Source organism: Zalophus californianus, chromosome 15 (genome assembly GCF_009762305.2).
Source record: "Zalophus californianus isolate mZalCal1 chromosome 15, mZalCal1.pri.v2, whole genome shotgun sequence".
Classification (NCBI taxonomy): domain Eukaryota; kingdom Metazoa; phylum Chordata; class Mammalia; order Carnivora; family Otariidae; genus Zalophus; species Zalophus californianus.
The window spans coordinates 54318451-54340587 of NC_045609.1; the positions used below are offsets into that span (position 1 = coordinate 54318451).

The 22137-nt window shown below is 49.2% G+C and overlaps 1 protein-coding gene across 3 annotated transcripts; it reads left to right on the forward strand.

Annotated features, from left to right (window-relative positions):
* Nucleotides 1–1814: 1814 nt before the first annotated feature.
* On the forward strand, nt 1815–20305 carry FFAR4 (free fatty acid receptor 4). Of its 3 annotated transcripts, none has more exons than XM_027597185.2 (3): nt 1832–2363; nt 11095–11223; nt 19628–20305. In XM_027597185.2, exons 1-3 carry the CDS (start codon nt 1953–1955, stop codon nt 20015–20017), a joined length of 930 nt encoding a protein of 309 aa, XP_027452986.2. In that variant the 5' UTR covers nt 1832–1952; the 3' UTR covers nt 20018–20305. The 3 variants fall into 3 exon arrangements, with proteins under 3 accessions (XP_027452984.2, XP_027452986.2, XP_027452983.2); XM_027597182.2 differs by having other exon boundaries at nt 1835–2519; XM_027597183.2 differs by lacking the exon at nt 11095–11223 and having other exon boundaries at nt 1815–2519.
* The last annotated feature ends 1832 nt before the right edge of the window (nt 20306–22137 follow it).

Consider the following 22137-nt stretch of genomic DNA (forward strand, 5'->3'; position numbering starts at 1 on the left):
GAGAGTAGCAGTGTCCAGTCTGATTCCCAGTTTTGCAGAGCTCAACAGGTGCACCCTCCCATTAGGAAGTCACTATGTCTATTTAAGAATGAAACAAAACATTATTTTTTCATTCACCTTTATTGTTTTCCCAGATGGCTACCGAGCTCTTAGGACATAAAGTCTTAGTAAGTCATTTGGACACAGCTGCTTAATAAATGAAACTGTCAGGTATTTCTTTTGGCCTGGGGGTGCCACGAAAGCAGTGTAAAACTAGAAAATTTGGGAAACTTTGCACTCACTGTTTTGCCATTGGAAGAACCTGGAGGGTAATGATGGGGAAGATCTTCTCGCCCTGCCACCCCACGCTGGTCACCCACTCTGGGGAAACCTATCATGTCCCCATGGCACATGAGCCTGTGCTAATGGAATCCACCCCCCTTCCTCCACCAGCCCTGTCTCTCTCCCTCCCACACACACAGCTCCCTTTTCCCTCACACAAAGAACAAATATACCCTGGCCCCAGACAGTTGCCAAATCCCATATGAGTTCCCTTTCTTTCAATCTCTTGCCCCTTTTCAACAGTGTCAGGAAGCACTCTGGTTCTGTTTTACAACTTGGATTTCCTCAAGTTTCCAGTTGAACATCTTCCACAGACATGCAATCTGCTCCTCAGGTCAGAGGTCACGCTGTCAACACATGACACAGTGATAAGCAGACTGCATCCCTTCCCCAGACAGCACCTCAGGCTGGTGTGCCAAATCCTGAATAAATACACAGACAGAATGCGGCCCCGGGAGAGGCCTGGGAGTATGGCAAAGGGGAGAGGGGCGGTGGGGGAGGGCCCGGCTGGGGAAGTAGTCACTGGGTCTAGGGTCACAAGCGCATTTTTCATTCTCCAACTGCCTAATTGACTGTAACAGAAAACTAGACACTGTGGGGGTGGTGGAAAGACATGGGTCAGGGGACACAGCTCTCATGACTAACCAGGGGCCACCTTGAACAAGTCACTTCTCGCTATGCCTCAGTTTCCTAATCTATAAAGGGGACTGGATTGCCCAGTGCTTCTCAAATTGGGGTGTTTGAGACACATTCACAGCCTGTGTGTCCGCCTGAAAATTGTGGAGTGTCTGTCTTTCTGGGGTGCCAAGCTTATTGAAGATTTTGGGGACCCCACTCTTTACATGAAAGCATTTTTGTATCCTTGCTTGTTGCTCAAAATGCAAAATGTATATACATTTTTATTATAGAAACTAATAACTGATGACATTTCAGGAGCAATTACTATGCGCCAAGTATTCATCTCTTTTTATGATCCTCACAATTACCCAATGAGATATTTTAGTCCCATTTTATCGACCAAAAAAACCCCGGGGAATGGAGAAATAAAATAATCTAGCCAAGGTCACATGTTACTAAGCAATGATAAAACAAAAGATTCCCTCTCCCCCCCACCCCCAAAAGGTCTGGGCCCATTGCAGAGTGCTTTGGAATCTACCCCCAGACCCGTAGGGCTTCTTTGATAAGCCTGAACAACACAGATCTCCAAAATGATCTCCAAAGCCCAGCTCTGACACTCCTAAATCAATTTTACTTAAATCGATGGATTAGGGGTTTCACATACAAGATGCCCCTGGAGGATGACAGGAGCTGGGGAGGCCCTGCAGGGGTTCCAGGGGGTTCTTTAGGTGGGGTTTCCCGGCCTCTCAGGCGCTCCCCCAGAGTTTGAGGGCGTGAGGCCCGGGAACCGGCCGCCGCCTAGCCCGGGTATATGCAGCGGTGTCGCCTGGCACTTCCTCGTTCCCGCGCGCCCCAGGCTCAGCGCGCAACGCCCAGCGCCGGCGCTCCCGCGGCGGGAGGGGGCCAGAGGGGAGATGTCGCAACCGCCTCCCTCCCTCTTTCCCCGCCTTGGCGCTCAGTCGCCTCCCAGATGAGCGCGCTTGCAGACGGCTGCGGGACGCCGGGCGCCGGGCATGTCCCCTGAGTGCGCGCAGGCGGCGGGCACAGGGTCCCCGCGCAGCCTGGAGCGGGCCAACCGCACCCGCTTCCCATTCTTCTCCGACGTCAAGGGCGACCACCGGCTGGTGCTGACCGCTGTGGAGACGGTCGTGCTGGCGCTCATCTTTGCGGTGTCGCTGTTCGGCAACGTGTGCGCCTTGGTGCTGGTGGCGCGCCGTCGGCGCCGCGGCAACACCGCCTGCCTGGTGCTCAACCTGTTCTGCGCGGACCTGCTCTTCACCAGCGCGATCCCGCCGGTGATGGCCGTGCGATGGACCGAGGCCTGGCTGCTGGGCCCGGTCGCCTGCCACCTGCTCTTCTACGTGATGAGCTTGAGCGGCAGCGTCACCATCCTCACCCTGGCGGCCGTCAGCCTGGAGCGCATGGTGTGCATCGTTCGCCTGCAGCGGGGCATGCGGGGCCTGGGGCGGCGGGCGAGGGCCGCGCTGCTGGCGCTCATCTGGGGCTACTCGGCGCTGGCCGCGCTACCCCTGTGCGTCTTCTTCCGCGTCGTCCCCCAGCTGCCCTCCGGCCAGGACCAGGTGAGCGCCGGGCTGTGCTCGCCAGGCAGGTGTCTGGGGCGGGCTGGCAGGAGGGGATCCCACGGAAACGATGACCTGGGATAATAAGTAACAAAAACAACAGAACAGTAATAGACGATTTGTTGCATTTAATCGTTGTGTCACTGTACCGGGTGCTCTGAAGTTTTAGCTCTAAATTTCACTGCAGCGACGTACGTCCCGTAAACGCCCTCCAAAAACTTGAAAGTGGAGTCCCCCAAACGCTTGCAAAGTGCACTCTTTATATTGAGGTTAGTGAAAGAGCGGGGAGTTTAGGAGCCAGCCAGATGGAACTTCGAGGATCCGGAATGGCTAATCGCATTCGTGTATACTGAAATCTGCTTTCTCGCAGGGTGCTACCGGACTCTTACTAGCACATCCACTTTACATATGAGGAAGCTGAGGCACACAGAGGAATGACTTGCCCAGGGCATCTCATCCTTAGCGCGAGGAGGAGCTGAGATCGTGCTCAGCAGATTCAGCGCGGGCTGGGTAAGGGTCCTGCTTTGAGAACCAGAGGGTAGAATCAGGGAGAAAGGGCATCGGAGACCCAAGGACCCCAAACCCAATGCTGCCACTAGGGGTGTTGTGATCCTTTCCCGGGGCCTCAGTTTTTCCAAGTGCAAGACGGAAAGATTAGACTAGACCACAGGATCTCGCCCCGTGAGCCTGGCATGATGGGTGGCTTCGGAGTATCCTGGGCGCCTGAATGTTCGGCAGATTCCGGACGCTGGCAGATGAGCTTTATTCTGAGCAGTATGCTCAGAGCTGTCATTAGGATCTTTGTGGAGGTCCATGACCTAAAAAAAGCGGGGGGGGTGTTCTGCGGACAGTTCATGACATTGGCTCGGGTCCACTCCAGTTCGGCAGTCCAGAATCACGGTCCAGAATCGCGGTCCACATCTGTTCCTGTTGCTGCCCTGCTGCGCTGTTGCAGAGTTTGTGCACCGAGACTCAGTCCGGGACGCGGCACCTGCAGGCGGGCCGGGTGGAGGAGAGTGGCCAGTGGTTCTGGTTGTCAGCCCAGTGTACTAGGTTTTCTGCGCCTCATGGGGAGGGACAGAGAAAGGACATAAGTCTGTGCACCCTTTATAGAGGAAGGCAGGAGTCCTGCCTGGGCTCAGCCTCTCCGAGGGTCTGCCCTAAGCTGGTTTTCCCCGGCCCCCTCCCTTTCTCTACAACTCACTGGTTTTCTGGCCTGAGCAAAACCATCACAAACCACAGTCCCAAAGAGAGGCCTACCCAGTGACCAGAAGGGAGTGAGAAGGTAGGAAGGTACAGGAATGAGATGTGACCTGGGGGAAGGCTTCCTGCTACAGAGATGGACACAGTCTGAGCAGAGGACGCCCTCCTGGGTATGTTCTCTGGAGCATACACACAGATGTGGGTTTCTCTGGGGGTCTCCCTAGACCAGTCTCTCACGCAGGCCTTTTAATGGCTTGTGGGGAGAAGTCTGCATCCTGTGTAAGCAGTATCTCTCTCTCTCTCTTTTTTTTTCTTTTTAACACAAATCAGACCTGAAAGTCTCTTTCCTAATAGTTTATTTTTTGCATGGAACATTGTGGGGTTTTTGTTTGATTGTTTTGTTTTGTTTTAAGGCCTTGAATGACTAATAGGCAGGAACCGTGTCAGGCCTGTGGCACTTGATCAAAGAGCATGGAAGCCTGTGGCCATGCCCCCTCAAGTGGGGGCCAGGATGGCTGGGCTCAGCTGAGCTAGTGGGGTTCCATTAGCATAGCAGACCAAGGACCCTAACCTAGTGGGCAGGCCTGTCCTCCTCAACCCGGATGTACTGGAGAATCAAAGTGGGTCACGCAGATGCTTCTAAAATAAGTGAAAGACCAGGCCTCACCCCAGACCCATTGGATCAGCTGGAGGCTAGGTTTTGCCATCGGCCTTTTGATTTTTTTTAAGTTATTCTCTCACGGAATAACAGTGTTTCTGTATTTTTCACAGACCTTGAGGGACTTTTCCCTGTTTTTTTTTTTTTTTTCTTACAGAAAACAATGACAGTCAGGAAATTAAAGATCAAATAGAATATATCTTCAGGGTATCTTATGTTCCCAGACTTGTACCTTGTGCCCCTCCCTTTTACAACTGTTTTAGATACACTTAGACTTAATTGGCAAATAATGCTAAAAAAAAGTGAGGCTCTTGTCTCTTCCCAGACTAAAACTGCTTGCTTACATGGACACAGGTGGTTGTTTGAGCAAGAAGGCCTTCTCTCAGATGAGGGAGCTTCCCTGTTTTGTCACTCTGTACTTTACCTCTGGTAGGGTGCCTGTGTGGTCAGAGCCTTCGAAAGCACTTCCAGGATGACCAGAGCTGAACTGTGAGGGGCTTCCATGGGGACTTGTGTTGTGGTGGATTTCCCTCAGTTTCCCTTGGGGCAGGCATGCAGACCTCTCCTTTATAAATGCAGAAACACCTCCTTGGTCATAGAGCCTTTGGAGAGGGATTGGGCAGAGCACCTCAGAAGCACCTCAGACGGTTGAGGGCTAGGTGAGTTGGCCGCAGGAGCCCTCCTCCCTGAAATTAGGAGGGGGCAAGGGAGCTTGTAATGAAGAAACCAGATGGTCCTTTCGAACTCCCCATCCACTTTGTCTTTTCCCCCACCACGTGCACCTGCCAACAAGCCAAGGAACAGAAAAACTCCCCTGTTCCTCAAGCGCTGTGACCTGAGCATATAGGAAACAACTCCTCTTACAGGTGAGCAAACTGAGGCTCAGGGGTGGAAGAAATAAGTTGAAAGAATGAGAAACGGGGAAAAAAAAGAGTGTGGCCATTTAAAAAGAGAGAGACAGAGAAGGATCTAGGCTAGACGGAACAGAGTCTCACATTTAAAATTAGCAAAAGCTTGTTTTCTTAATCCTCTATTCCCAACTTCCTGTCTGTAGATTCTGCCCGCCCCTTCCTACGTGGACACTAAATACGGAGGTTTTGGATGGGGGACACTTTCCTACCCAAACCACCGGCTGAGGGAACTCACTAACCCCAAGCACACACTGGCCACCTCCTCTTGAGGAGGGCTAGCCAGGGCGACAGCGCCTCTCAGAGCTTTCTGCCAATCCGAGTGCCCCCCAGCTCCCCAGAACAGCAACATGAGTACCTTTGTCCATTTGTGCAGTGGGTGCCCTGCAGTCCAGGGTGACCAGCCTCCCTCAAACTTCTCTGCGGGGAGGATGAAATGAGAGACATGCTAAGAATGATAGATAATTTGTTATTCGGAGTGTGGGCTCTGAAGTCCAGTGTTCCGAGTCTGAATCCCATCTCTGTCATTTAGGGGCTGTGTGACAGAGGCGAGGGGTCCCCACCTCTTTACCTTCCTTTCCTCATTTGTAGAACTGGCGTGATGACAGTAGAGCCTTATAAGATTGCCATGCGGACTAGTGTTCAGTGAGCGAGCCAACACCTGGCACATACACAGTTAAGCCCTCAAGAATTGCCAGCTATTATTAGTTTCCTTATCTTTGGTTATAAATATTTCAAACATTCTTTAAATAGTGTAATTCTTTTGATTGCTGTAAAATAATAGACTGCCATTTTAAGAGGGTGGGTACCTTCTAGCAACAGAGACATCTCAGCCCGGTCCACTCAGCCTGTTCCAACAGGATTCCTGCCTGTGTGTGCTGTGGCTCTGGCAGGCACTGACCCCCATCGGCAGGTTGGGGGGACTGTCCACCCCGGCCAGAATGTGCTGCCTATTCATAGCACAAACATTTACTGAGCACCCCCCCGCCCCCGCTGCCCTCACCAGGAGGCACATGACCACGACAGCATCCTGATCAAGGAGGTGCACGTATCGACAATGCAGATGGTCTCAGACCCTGGCCCAGTTTGGTTCTCGAAGAAACCCTACAAATAGGTGTTCGTATGTTCATTTCCCGAAGGGGGAAATGCCTAAAGTCACAGAGCAGACAAGGGATGGAACCAGAATTTAGCCCAGGTCTGTGCTTCTCCCGTGCCTTTTCCTGCGAGTTCACACTTCCTTAGGAGCCCTCTGTCTTACTGCTCTGCCTGCCCCAGTCTCATGGCGGGCCAGAAGGCCATCGTGTCTCTGCTGAGTGTGAATTGGCTGAGGAGATAAACACAGTTGGCTGGCCTCTGTTACTATTAGAGGATACCTTTAAGATATAAGTGCATCTCTTGCCTTGATATGTTCTTTCTCTTCTGTTGGGAAGCTGGTAGACAAGCGGATATTCACTAGAATTCCCACTTCCTTAAAGTGCTCTCGAAGACTTCCATTTTGTTTGAAGAGCTGGAAGAGGGAGAATGGTTTACAAAGGGGCCCCCAGGGCTACTCGGAGAAAGACCACTAGAGGAATTGACAAGAAATAGCTGGAAGCAGATGGCATCTGCAAATAAGTCAGCCAGGGTGGAGAAGGGTCCGCACTGAGCAGTGCCTACAGATAGATGCTCCCATCCACAGGGGAGTCTTCTCAGGAGAGAATGAGTGGTATCTCAGCTCCAGGTGAAGATGAAAGGCAGTTAGCCAGACACGGATGTGGAGGGCTGGAGGGACATTACAAGCAGAGGAAATAGCCCACGTGTTGGCAAGACATGGTGCTGGAGGGAGCGGCGGGGGTCGGCTGGAGAAGGGTCCGGTATGCCCCTGGAGGTGAGAGGTGGCCTGGCCTGGGAGGGGTGAGTCAGCGAGACTGAGATACAGGGATGGGGGTGGGGGGTTGGATAGTTATTAGGGCAGAGCTTAAAGGTTCCCTCTGAGTGGGGAGGGAGGAGGGAGACAGCAGAAAGCCCATAGTCAGGTTGCTGGCAACGTAGGGAACGGGGACTCCATGCCCTGAGTCAGGGATGGCAGGAGGTGGGGCCTTCTGGGGTGGGACATCGGAGCCTGACATGCCTGTGAGGCAGCCTTGAGAGATGTCCTCAGGGCACAGGGGCCAGTCTAGGGTTCAGGAGAAGACGGGGCTGGGAAAAAGCAGTGGCGCCTTGGAAAAGAAACCATGGAAATGGATGAGATTGCCCAGGAGAGGTAGAGGTTGGGATGGGGATACAAGTCACACTTAACCACACTTAACACCCTTGTATGTGGCCTCCTGCCTTCATCCCTTCTGGTCCCAACACTGAGCTCCAGCTTCCCCATTCTCCTGACTGAAGCCCCATCCCTCCGGGCACAGCGGACCCAGCCCCCCCCCCCCCATGATGCCACTGTCCTCTGGGACTGCGCTCGCCTGTCCCCGGTAGCTCTGGGCACTGCGGCTCGCTGCCCTGTATTGAAGCTTCTTAGCGCTTCTCTCTCTCCCTGAGCACATAGAGCCCCCTTGAGGGCAGGGGCCTCGCCTTGCCCATCCTCACTGTGGCCTACGGTGATGCAGCCACCAGGGCTCGAGTCAGCGAGTGGTTGAACAAAGCAATTAAAGGACAGTCGGGGACTTGGCCAGCTCTGCTTCTGTAGCTCAGTAACAAAGCAGGGCTAGCCCTTTGGGTTTTCAAGTTTCCTTTTTAAAATCAGGAAACATTTCAAATGTGCAGAAAAAGTAGAGGGAATATTATAAGATTCACGTCTCCCACCTTCCAGAGCCGACTCACTGCCACGCTCCCTCCTAAGTCACAGCCCGGAAGAGAATACCTAGAATCAAAATAATGTAAGTCAGACAGATTTTCCCACAAAAACACAATTCTAATACCAGGCCAGCTCTTTGTGCACCTGGTGCCTGTTGTTAGATTTTTAAATGAGAATAAACACTGCCCTTCACCAAGGAAACCATATAAAGCTTTCTAAAGAGCATATAAATCCGTCATGCAGTCCACACAGGCCAGTTGCACCGTCACTCCGGCCATGCATGGGGGTGCTGTGCAAAGTTCTTCTCTTACTTCCTTATCACACTCTGTGCTTAGAGCAAGCGCCAGAAATCAGAAGGTAAAGGAGGGTCTTCATCAGAGTCATGAAATTGGGGGAACTTCCTGGATGAGTTCCTTGTTTTTGTTGAAAAAAATAGCTGGTTAATTTTGCTAAACTAGCATGGTAATCTATGTTTCATGTTTGATGCTCATTTCTTTTACTTTTTTTAAAGATTTTATTTATTTATTTGAGAGAGAGAGAGAGAGAGAGAAACAGCATGAGAGGGGAGAAGGTCAGAGGGAGAAGCAGGCTCCCCGCTGAGTCGGGAGCCCGATGCGGGACTCGATCCCAGGACTCCGGGATCATAACCTGAGCCGGAGGCAGTCGCTTAACCACCTGAGCCACCCAGGTGCCCTGATGCTCATTTCTTTTAAAAAAATGGACTTTTATCGCCATATTTTTTGCTCTTATAAAATAAAATATGTACATTCTAGAAAATTCAGATAAGCCAAAAGAACAAAAATAACTTGAGTCCCACCTAGAAACAGACACTTAATTTTCTGGAATGTACCCTCCAGTCTTTTGTCTACGCATATGTGTGTCGGGGTGGGTGGAGGTGTGCGCACAGGTGATTATCTGTCCATTCACACCTACGCATTTTCTTCAGCAACACGGGACTAATACAGGCAGAGTGTTTGGGGATCTATTTCTTTGTTCCTATCGAAAGGAGAACACCTGGCTCTGTTGTTACACATTCTACAAAATCGTGTTAAGCCTGGAGAGATTTTGGCAGACATTCTGGAGAAGGCTTTTGGAAAGAGGTGGGGGCCTTTGGGGATTTTAAGAAACAGTTCTGGGGCCTGTTTTTCTGCCCTTCCTGTACATTTTTCTATCTCAAGTATAGCAATCAGAGACCAAGGCACATTCAGGGCTGGAATCATCTTTTCTGATTGTTGCTCCAGCATATTTGCTGGTCCGTGTTGCCCACCGGTGTAGTAGACTGAGGGCATGGTGGGCAGAGATCATCTCAAAATAATCACCACACTGCCAATACTCGGAAGATCCTTGAGGGACACACATTTCTTTCCAGTCACCACAATGTAGAAAGATCGAATGTACTTTGTCCTCTTGGGTGTGGACAGTGGGGCTGGGGATCGAGGGCCAAGTTTTTGGAATGACTAGTACATTTGTGAGTCATCTAAACAAGACAGGAAAAGGAAGCAACATTCTCACCCCTCTTTCAAGGTACAAATACCATTAAAGCACTCTTCCCTGCTCGACTTGCCTTAAGAGTTTTCTTGGTAGGTCCCTGTATTTCTTTTATACCCACTTAGCTCTCTGGAGAAGGTATTATATGATTAAAAAGAACTACACTTTTAGTGTCTTAGACTCTTGTTTAAGAAGATGTTTCCAAGCCTTAGTTTTCTCCTCTGTGGAATCGGAAAAATAATAACATGCATTTCAATATGGTTGTTGTGAATACTGAAGGAGATAATGTATGTAAAGTGCTTCCTGGCTTAGAATAAATGCTCAGTGAGTATTTTCTGTTAATACGGAATAGGAAAAGAAGTGCCTATTTGTTTGCATTTTGAGTTTGAGCACCCAGTTATGATATATGTGATAAAAGTTCTTTGCCCTTGCTTAGTGTAGCATTCAACACATATTGGCCGAATGAATGAATGATGCTATAAATCCTACTACTACAATTCGTTAAGATGCCTTGTCCATCAAACGTCAAGCATGTGCTCTTTTTACACAGAATGTGCTCTTGAAAGTCTGCTCTGTGTTCAGAAGTGTTTAGGGCAACTTGGTTTCTAAATAGTTTGCTCCTACAGTCAAGCAGGCACAGGAAATTTGTGTTTGGTAGGAGAGACAGACAGACAGATCTCTTTTCATTGACCTATTTATTCTTTGGAGGAAATTGTTGTGGTAGCTCCTAGTAACTATGTAATAAGATCCCCACATGCTTTGAGGTTGGTAATTAGTGTCAAACGCTCGAATTCAGCACAACATACTGGCAACAGCAAGGTCACAAACCAGGCCTTTCCACCCCATGCCAGTGGTTTTCCATCTTATGCGGGGCTGTCGCGTGACCCTCTGCAAGGAGAGACACGTGAGGAGAGAGCTTCCAAGTCTGGGCCCCAGGATTGTCTTGGGGTAAGCTGCGGCTTTCTTTGATGCAGCTTGACGCATTTTAGACATTTGCACATCCCCTAAATGAACCCTTAGTGCCTTAACATTGTTTCTGGTGCCTTCAGTGGTCCCAGGGTGACTGCATTGCAACCTCACGACTGTTTTTATATGCCTGTGTGCAGCATGTCACTTTCAATCTATGTAACCAATCCATGTGCAGCATGTCCCTTCCAATCTAGGGTTGTCATCTATGAAATGAGGGACTTGGCAGAGAAGGCTCCAGGGCTCTTGGCAGCTCAATCCAGGGAAGTGGGAAGAACACGGGGCCTGGAGTCATGCCCGGGAACTAACTCGAGCTGTTACCAGCGTGTGACCCTGAGACCCAGTTGCATCTCCTGGAGAATGGGCATAATAGTTGTGGTTATTCTGCGGGTCAGAGAGAAATGATTTGTAGGTGTGTTTGCCTGAGCAGGGGAAGAGATGCTGAGCTTCCTTGTCATCCTAGTTGCATCATGTGTAACACCCCAGTGTAACAGTTTAGGGCACCCTCCTACTGGGACTGAGCTAAAGTCAAATAAGAAGCCACCACGCAAATGACGTTCTCTTCCTTCTTGTAACTAGGAAATTCTGATTTGCACTCTGGTTTGGCCCAGCACTGCCGGAGAAATCTCCTGGGATGTGTCATTTGCTACTTTGAACTTCTTGGTGCCAGGATTGCTCATTGTGATCAGCTACTCCAAAATTTTACAGGTATGTGTGCTTCGAGTGCCACAGCTGAAGTCCACTTGGGCTCTGGATGTTTCAGATGGAATCAGCCTCCAGGTCAGAAGTTATCTTAGGGTTCACGCCAGTCCAGTCCTGGCTCCCTGCCCAGGTCCACCCTTCTGCAACACTGAGGGGCAAGAGTTTGGTATTTGAAAAAAAAAAAAGTTATATCTTTATGACTGTTATCATTATTTTTATTATTTTGCTGATCACTAAAGCAATGCAAAGCTCATTATAAAAAATTAAAGACATGTAGAAATGTATAACACAGAAATCAAACATCTACTCCCACTGTTAACAGTTCAAAGTACATTTTTGAGGTTAATTTTCTTACAAATTTACCTATATACATACTTTTATGCCATATGCGTATATATATGTTATATATACATATATATATGATAAACCATATAAAATGGTCAAATATCAACTGTATATCATGTTTCAACCCATTGTTGGTTTGTTTGTTTCAGATTTGATATAACACTATTTGTAATTTCCTTTTTTGGCTTAACACTAGATTGCAGTATCTTTCCATATTTGTTTTTATATCTCTGCCTCATTTTTTTAATGGCTTCATGGTCTTCCATCCTATGGATGTGACATAATTTATTTTATGGACTTTTGGGTTGAGTCCATTGTTACCCCATTACAAATAGCAATATAGTGATGGAGAATGGACATGTCTAAAAACTTTTCATTGAAGTGTAATATACATCCAGAAAAGCATACCCAGCTCACAAAGTGACCATACTCCTAGAAGCAGCTCCCAGAAACAAAACGAGAAACAGAACGTTACCAGAGCCCCTTTCTGTGACCATCCCATTGCTACCCCACACTCCCAGAGAAGGTGCTTTTCAAAAGTGCGCTGAACCAGGAAGTGATCGCTACCTTCGAAGTGAATATGTACAGGGACAATGGGAAGGACCTTGCCAGCCTGGCTCCTGCCTCTTTTTTTTTAAAGATTTTATTGAGACACAGTGAGAGCAGGAACATCAGGTAGGGGAAGCGGGAGAGGGAGAAGCAGGCTCCCCGCCGAGCAGGGAGCCCGATGTGGGACTCGATCCCAGGACCCTGGGATCATGACCTGAGCTGAAGGCAGATGCCCAGCCGACCGAGCCACACAGGCACCCCTGGCTCCTGCCTCTTGACACAGCCCATTCACATGGGCACAGGCAGTTGGTGTGTGTTCATGCTCATCTCAGAAGGTTTAATGCAAGAAGTCCTCTTGGAGGTTTATAGTTGTTGAATCTTGGTTTTTATTGCATATTACAGGTCATCTGGCAAATGAACTTATTGAAGTGGGGCCCTGTACGTCCTGCTTGCTATCTGGCCACTTTTATGGCCCTTTCTTTGTAGCTGAGGATCTGTAAACTTCTTAGAGGCTTGGAACCCAAAACCAGGCCAACCTCCATCTGGTTCTGCTAATCCTGGGTCCTGTGGGAGATGGCCGGCCATGCTCTTCTCTAGACTCTTCCCCACCAGTTGACTTGTGACCCACTTAAGTGACACCCAGCCTGGGGCTTTTTCAAGGGTATGAGGCAGAGTCAGGCCTGAAGTTAAGGTCTGTAACATGCTTGCAATGAGGGCCTGGCATGTGTAAATGCTCTATCAGTATTAGCTGTTATTACCTTAAAAGAAAGGGGGTAAGGGAAAAAGGAAGATAAATTTAGAATGAATTCTTTAAAAATTATTTAACAAATATTTATGTAGTATTTACAATGTGTCAGGAGCAAATTCATTTAATCCTATTAAGAATTACAGATGAGAAAACCAGTGCACAGAGAGGCTAAGTAAATTGCCCAAGATCACAGAGCGCATACGCAACAGGATCAGGATTTACAGGCAGGCAGTCTGGCCCCAGGGTCCCAACACCTTAATTCCTCAGACATTTGCTAAGAAGCTGCTCTATGCGTGTTGGCGGGGAGTGGAGATTGGTCAAGAGCGAGCAGGTCACATTCTTGATCCAGAAGGAGCTTTAACCCTCGGCAAACTGTTGAGTGTTGCACAGATGTAGGAAGTGAATGAGGGGAAGGAGAGAGAAGAGCAAAGGGCCATGAAAGGCAGACACAGAGACAAGAAAGGACTCTTTTAATAACCCAGTTTTTGAGTCCTTGCTGTGTGGCCTTTGGCAAGATACTTACTTTCTCTGAACCTCAGCTCCCTCATCTGCGGAATGGTGATGCCTCGGATGGTGTAGGATTGTTGGGAGACAGGTCAGAGATACTGCCTGCCCATAGCAGGGGATGAGTAAACTACTTCTGTTGTTATGTGTTAGGCAAGGTAGCCCCTCTGACCCTTCTCTCAGAGCATGCTGGGGAAAGCTACCGTTGAGATTTTGAATAAACCGCAGGGCGCAGATTCGGAGCATGGCAAGAATGAAGAACCAGGAACCGACGCTAGAGCAGGGCTCGCTGGCTGGAGCAGGGCTCCTCCCTGGGCAGTCGCACTCCCGAGTTCCCTAGAGGCCGCCAGGGCTTGGGTCTGCCCCTATGTACTTCACCTCAGACTTCTCAGTCACCTTCTGAGGGAGGATTGACTTATCCCACCGTCTTCCATCTTTCTGTCAGGCCAGGGCCCACGCAGAAACATTCCAGGAGCCCCCAAGGGCCCTGATGATTTGGGAGAGGTGTCCTTGTATTCATCTGCCTCTAAACTGCAGGTTGTCACTTTCCAGATCCATGGCCGGCCTTCAGTTCTTCCCATCACAGACCCCAGGATGGCTGCTGGGTGAGACAGAATATGTATTAAGACTCACAGTTATGAAACAGTGCTCTGAGTAGTGACTCAAAGATACCAGTTAGAACCCATTGCTTCTGTCACACATTGAGCAAAACTCAAAGCCCTCACCTTAAGACCCTGTGTGATCTGGCTGCCCTCTCACCTCATCTCTTGCCTTCTCTTGTGGCCACATTGGCTGTGGGGCTGTCCCTCACACATGCCAACACACAGCTGCCTCAGGGCCTTTGCACCTGTGATTTCCTCTTGTGGATCTCTATTCCCCCAATTTCTGTGCAGGCCACTCCCCCATTCCATAAGGTCTCTGCTCAAAAGGCTCTTCCCGGAGACCCTCCTCATCATTCTCCAGTCTCTATTACTCCGATTTATTTCTCTTCAGTGCAGTTACAACCCGTCATATTCCATTTATGTGGATTTATTTGTAAAGCATCTGTTTGCTCACTAGAATGCAAGCTCCACAAGGGCCGAGACTTTGTTTTGTTTCCTGCTGTAGCTCCATGCCTAGCACAGAGCCTGGCTTATTCATTGTAGATACTCAGTAAACCCTGAATGAGTAAGACACAAACCTTGGCTCACATTGAAAGGGCCTACAGTACCTTCTCCTTTTGGGCGGGAGAATCACTGAACAAAATCACTGAACAAAAAGTCCTAAGACCCAGATTCTAGTCCAAACTTTATTACTGTGTGACCTTAGGCAAGTCATTTAACTACCGTGGGCCTCAGTTTTGTCTGGAGCTAGAAAGGCCTCAGTGGATTGCTTAACACAATAAAATGAGAATATGATAAAATTTCAAACAGACTGCTAGACTTTTTTTTTTTAAGATTTTATTTATTTATTTGACAGAGAGAGACACAGAGAGAGAGGCAACACAAGCAGGGGGAGTGGGAGAGGGAGAAGCAGACTCCCCACAGAGCAGGGAGCCCGATACGGGGCTCGATCCCAGGATCCTGGGATCATGACCTGAGCCGAAGGCAGACGCTCAACAACTGAGCCACCCAGGCGCCCTGTGGTTGCTAGACTTTAATTGGAAAGAGATCTAGCATTGTGATATTGAAAATCATGCTAATGCAAATATAAGACTTAAAAAAATTTACTTTCCACCCCACTAGCCAAACTTACTATTGCCCATTTTCTGGGAAGACTGTGATGTTTGTCCTCACTTTGGACCTGTGGGTTTGGCTGGCGGGTAACTTGGAAGCAGGTAAGCTGCCAGGTGGATGGAGCGTCTGCACAGGGCCTCATAACTTGTGTCTCTCTCCCTCTGAAGATACTCATAACTCAGACACTGGAACAGCTTTTCAGCTGAGATTCTTCTGTCAAGAGCATAACTCTGTAAAATGAACATCAGTGTTATTCAGCTATTTTCATAGAGACACAACTAGCAAATCATCTGAAACCTGAAGACACAAAACTCCACTTACCACCCCTTTCCCTCCTCTTTCCTGTTAGTACGGCCTCTGATTCAGTTTCCATGTATGGGCCTGAGAAGTGCCTTTTTAAAGTCACCCTGATCTTTCATTGCTCTAAAGCAGCATCTCCCCTAAAGCACTCTCTAGAACTCCATGGGCTGTTAGATGTTAAAAAAGGGGGTCCCTGATCCCATGAGTTTGGGAAATGCCGATGAATCAGTGTCAAGTGGGTCTCTTCACTGCAGGACTTCTGAGAGACTTCATTACACTAATGTACTTTGAGAGTCTTTGACACAGGAACAGAGGAGGCAGCATTGCTAAATCTGACCACAGACCCCCTTCTTTTCCCCCCACAGAACATCTCTCTGCCCTGGTGCTCCGTGGGTCTCCTTTGGGGAACATTGCTCTAAGGTCCCTGCCCTGGGCACTGCCTCTGCTCACATACACAAGGACCGAGAACAGGCCTCAGCTGGGCCCTTCGCTTCCAGAGCTGCTCCACGAGCTCAGGGCAGTGGCCTTACTCACCGTTCTGCCTTCCCTCCTTCCCCTTTCCTCATGACTCAAGCACACTATACATCTTCAGTGGCTTTTTCCAATCAATACCTTCCCAGGGTAATAATCTCCCAGTCACTCCCAAGTGCCTTCGATGTGCCTGTCCCTGCTGGCTGTTGGGGCTTGGTTTACATTTCTCGTTCCCCATCCTTGATCTCCATGGAAAGCGGAGTGGGCAGGGCTCCCTTCTTTCTTGCTGACTATCTAGCACTTGTAAGAGTACGTGGCACCTGGTAGGGGCTCAGTAAATGTTTGCCGAATGGGAGTGTGAGCGTCTAGCTTCAAGTTGGAAAACCCTCCCCTATCTCAGCACTCACCTGAGAAATGAACTCCGTTTTAGCTAACCATGAAGGTGTTAGGTAGTGAACATGCAGCCCCTTCTCCACGTCTGGCCCCTCCCCAGCTTTGGGGCCTGCTTGCTGGTGATGGAGAGGGAGGTGGGCCCTCTGGAAAGATGGAGTCTATTGTCTGAAGATTCTAATCTGGAGGTTGCTGATTGACCAAGCAGCCCCAGAGGAGAGCCAACCCCTAGGGCACAAGCTATGTCAGTGGGGACCTGCCTCTCCCTGCACCCAGCCTTGGCAGCCATGGCGTGGAGGCACAGACCTGCAGAGGTGTGAGGTGGAGAGAGTTTTCCCTCAGGGCCTTCGGACACTCCCATGGGTGTGAAGGCAATGCGTCCAAAAGGACAGTTTACAAAGTGACTCTTTTCAGAGAACTGGGAGAAAATCCCAGATCTGTTGGCCTAAATTAGTAGTCCTCATATTTTAGTCAGCAAGGATCACCTGGGAGTTTGTGAGAAGTACAGTTTTCTGGGCCCACTCAGACCCACAAAAGTATCTGACAGTGCGCCCAGGCACTTGCCTGGTCACTCTGAGAGGGTGGCCATGGACCGCACACCTGGGTGCACCGTGCTCTCTCCTCGTAGCCCCACAGTGAAGAGCTCAGACGCCTCCCCCTGAGGTATGCTATCCCCCCGACCCTTGACCATGAGCCCTGAGCAAGTTACCTCACCTCTCAGAGCCTCCATCTTTTGTGGCAATGACAGAACCTACCCCATAGGCCTGTTTTAAGGATTAAAGTTAACCCTCAAGTTGGTCGAACATTGAATTTCTCCTAAAACACACGAAGCATTCTGTGCAATGACAGAGACATTTTAAAGCCCAGGTAGAAGTTGACTCATCTCGTCATCTAACACGGGGAGGGGAGCAACAAGGGGCCACACTGGATTATAAGGAGCCCATTTTCTTCGCACTCCCTGGAAGTCATGGGAATCACAGGCAGAGGAAATGGTAGCATCAGTCAGTGCTAAAAACAGACCCAACCACTTACCCACTCGGTCCATGAGTCAGCCCATTTCCCTGTCTGCTCCCAGTCACCGTCAGGCACTTGCTAGAGCCCCGGGCGACAGAAGCCACACGGCTGCCCAGCCCCCAGGGAGACTGCGGTCTGCAGATGGTCGGAGGTAGCCACGACACATCAGCAGCGACCACATGGCACAGGCCACGTGGCAAGGGCCACGTGAGTACCAGAAACAAAGCACGGCAGGATGCCACTTGGGAGAGGAACCAGAAAGCCTTCTTGGTGTGGCTGCCATTAGAGCTTGGGGTCATAGGTCAGGCAGAAGGATTTCCATTGGTGGAAATAGTAGAGGGTAGGAAGGAACTAGTTTAAGATTAAGAGCATGGGCTAGAGTCAGACTGCCCAGGTCTGAAGCCCAGCTTTGTGACTGCTTAGCTGGGCACTGTTGGGCAAGTTCCTCAACCTCTTTGAGCCTCAGTTTTCTCATCTGTAAAATGGGGATCATCAAAGTACATCTGTCACAGAATTGTTGGGAGAATGTAAAGAGATAAGACAAGTGATATGTACAGGGCCTGGCACGTAGTAAGTGCTCAATAACTAGGAATGTACATCCACATCACTCAAAAAATATGTCTAAGACACTGTATGAGGGACTCTAGCCTTCTTGGCAGGGTAATGTGGACAGCATAAATGATGAGGCTGCTGTTGAAATCTCCCTATGTGCCCACCCTTGTGAGGGGACTGTCCCCTTCTGTATGAATGGTGTCTGATCTCTATGTAGCCCAATGGTGGTGCCAACAGAGCCCACCGATCAGGGGATCATTCCCAAATGGCCCACACTCCAGGCATCGTGGGCCCTTCCCAGACCAGCTTCGTTTTCAGGCTGACTCCCGGTTACAGCTGTCCTAGCAAATGAGCAGCTTCCAGTCTCCGCCACTTTCCACTGACCTCACCTCAGGGGCCTGTGGCAAGACTAGGGTCCAGGTCAATTGCTCCTAGGAAGGAAAGGAACCAAATGTGGGGGTTCAGTGCTCCCTTTCTGCCTGACTGGCCACACCCTCATGCCATCTCCCACTGCCCCCTCTGCCACCCAACAACCTGGAGGGGTGGGGAAATGGACTAGTGTGTGTGTCGCCACTTCAACCAGTGCCCCTCCCCCTTAAAAAAGGCGAAATAAATAAAATACCCATCAATAGGGGCCTGGATAAATTCTGGAAAAGCCACACTCTGGAACCTCTGCAACCACTGACACAATAACAAGAATGAGGTGCCTTGTCTCTGGGCTGATATGGAATGAGCATCAATATAAACTGCTAAGCGAAAGAGAAGAAGGGTTAAGAATGAGGTGCCGTGGCATGGTCCCAAGTGTGTGCAAAGCAAAAGTGCAGACATCTGTGTTCCCATGGCCAGGCCTGTGTGTGATAGCAGAGCATTCCCAGAAAGACATACAGGACCCTGGTCACCGGTCTCTTCCAGGGAGTGGAAATGGAGGGTACAAGAGGCCACAGTCCTTATATTTTTAATTTGATCTGCTTCGGTATCATATTGTTTGAGTTTGTACCTTGAACAGATACTGCTTTTATACAGTTAGTTACTTACCTCTTTCAAAAAAAAAGAAAGAAAGAAATACTAAGGCAGATGTGTGTCTTAGTCTGTTTGGGCTGCCATCACAAAGTACCACAGGGCGCCTGGGGGGCTCAGTTGGTTAAGCGACTGCCTTCGGCTCAGGTCATGATCCTCGAGTCCCAGGATCGAGTCCCGCATCGGGCTCCCTGCTCAGCAGGGAGTCTGCTTCTCCGTCTGATCCTCCCCCCTTCAGGTGCGCTCTCTCTCTCTCTCTCTCACTCTCTCTCAAATAAATAAATAAAATCTTTAAAACAAACAAACAAACAAACAAACAAAACAACAACAACAACAAAAAAAAGTACCACAGACTGGGGACACCTGGGGGCTTGGTGCCCATAACCTGATCACGTTCCAAGGGCCCGGCCTCCCAGGGCCATAGCCCTGGGAAGGCCGTAACGTTCCACCGTATGAATGTCGGGGGAGGCATTCGGACTGTAGCAGTGCACTTCTGTTCACATATTTCTCTTCTAGACGATCCAGTTCAGCCTTTTCACTTCTCTGCATCAACTTTATTTACAATATGGATGATTTTCTGCCTTCTTTCCTGGGAGTGGGGGGTCAGCCAGGTGCCCCATTTCCCCAGAGCATCCTGAGTGCAGGCTGCTGAGACAGGTGCTCTCCACACAAAGTTCCAAAGCCAAATTGTCCCAGGGCAGCAGGGATGGCAGATTCCAACGCTGGATGCTTTGCTCCTCCTAAGTCAAAATCCCCCAACATCCTGCAGTAAATTGTGGTCTGGCTCTGTTTGGTGTTCCTGCAGATCACGAAGGCGTCAAGGAAAAGGCTCACAGTGAACCTGGCTTACTCGGAGAACCACCATATCCGCGTGTCCCAGCAGGACTTCCGGCTCTTCCGGACCCTCTTCCTGCTCATGATCTCCTTCTTCATTATGTGGAGCCCCATCATCATCACCATCCTCCTCATCTTGATCCAGAACTTCAAGCAAGATCTGGTCATCTGGCCATCCCTCTTCTTCTGGGTGGTGGCCTTCACGTTTGCCAACTCAGCCCTGAACCCCATTCTCTATAACATGTCACTGTTTAGGAATGAATGGAGGAGAATTTTTCACTGCTTCTTCTACCCGGAAAAGGGAGCCATGTTTACAGATACGTCTGTCAGAAGAAATGATCTGTCTATTATTTCCAACTAATTAAATTTTCTCTCTAGGCAGAATTTATCACCCTCTGGAAGGCCATGATATGTGTTCAAAGGGAGTGAATTTCCAGGACCATCACATCAGTGTAGCCTGCTTTAACAAAATATAACCTATGCAAATACACATTTATAGCACCAGTCAATTAAGGGGTGATCATTCAGTATAACAGTTTTACCCTTTATAAAAGGTTTTGCTATGGGCTCCTTTTAAATATGAACTTTTTTTCAGAATATTTGTAATATGATTGAGTTTAATAAATTTTTATTTATAACTGTTCAGCAATCACATCTCTTACATGTAAAGCCACACCATGTTGGTTTCTGGAATGAGTCTTGGAAATGATCCAGGACCCAGATTTCTCCTTGAAGGGTCACAGCCACTCTAGGTACCCCTCCCTGCCTTCCACCGGACTTGCAAGGCCTCAAGACCATTCACTAATGTCAAGAGCACTTGAGGAATTTCCAAGGAATAATTAAAGGCGACTTTAGTTTTTCACTTATAAGAAATGCCGTGGACCCCTTTAGGAGAAGCCATGTCATGAAATCAGAGAGGAGATAGGATGATTCAAAACACTGAAAGTGAGAGCACAGGAGATTCCCTCCACAAATCCACCTGTCAGGTCCTTCTTAAGGGAGGGACCTATCCTTATGGAGCTTACTTACCTTCTATTCCGGGGAGAGAAGCACTAAACAGAAGTCAGTAGATAATATAAATAGAAGTCAGTAGAGAGTGGAGTAACATCATGAGAAAATAGGACAGTGATGGCAATTTGGATGGGTGGGGAGGGGTCTAGGAAGACCTTTCTGGGGGGTGATATTTGGGCCCAAAGCTAAACCACAAGAAAGAGCCAACCATCTGAATCCAGGGGAGCAGGGCTTTGCAGACCTTGCAGACACTGGTCCTGGTGCAAAGGGGTTGGTATACTTGTGGGACAGAAAAAAATTTGGTGTGGGTGAAGCAAAGTATTGACTGAGCTTCCTCTATGCTACAAACTGTCCCTGACGCCAGGACAGATGGGTGACGTACTGGAGCCCATTGATTAAAACCAGAGAAGGTAGAAGGTTGGACTGTGTGGGGTCTGGGAGGCCACATAAGGAGTTTATTCTGTTCAGTGGGCAACGATTGGAGGTTTGCAATTGGAGACTGATATGACCTAATATCTATCTTTAAATATGACCCTGGCTGATGTGCAGGGAATGGACTCTGAGAAGCAGGAATGAAAACAAGACCAGTTAGGCGGCTGCTGAAGTAGAACAAGAGGGAAGTCAGAGCTGGGTGGCCTCATTGGGGGTGTTGTGAGAAGGGATCTCAGAATCACTCTGGGAAGGCAGAGTAGGCACCATTTACTGATGGACAGGATGTAGAACGTGGGGGAAAGAGAAGATTCAAGGGTGACTCCTGACAGTGGTTGGATGGCTGGGCAGGCCACAAAAATGGGAATGACTAGAAGAATGGCAGGTAGGAGAACCAAGAGTTTTGCTTGGGGCGTACAAATTTGAGCTCCTAATGGAAAGGGATGTGGGACTTGGGCCCAAACATACAAGGCTAGGAGTCATCACGTAGTGTTTACAGGTCTATGGTTTTATGAAATATCCCTGGGACAAAGAGATGGGGAGAAGAAACCAGAGCCAAAGAGAACCTGTCACTTGGAGGCTGGGCAATGACTGGAACGCACAGCAGCTTGGGGCCTAGCATGTTGTAGGTGCTCAATGAATCTTCGTTGCAAAGCAAATCAGTACCACTGGTTGTCATTGTTCACGAGGTTTCTTGAATAGCTTGCTTCTGAAGTAAGATTTATGGAGATCACAAGCTTGAGAACAAGAGGACAGCAGGGATCTTTGGTTCATCTTTAGTTCCTAGATTTGGTAAATTAAAGCTGTTTGTGAAGTGAGGTGTGGCTATGTTATGGGCGTCTGGGATCATCAAACAGGCTGAAGCGCCTGGCTCTGACATGAGCAACAGGCAGAGTTTTCCCATATCCAGCTGCCTGTCTCCTCCCTTGCTGTCTCCTCTTCTTGCTGCTGGGAAAACAAAGCACATCGAAGGGGGGACGCAGGGCACCCATGGCTCCTTGCTCTGCCAGCTCACGGGCAGCGGTCTCTACACGCCTGTGC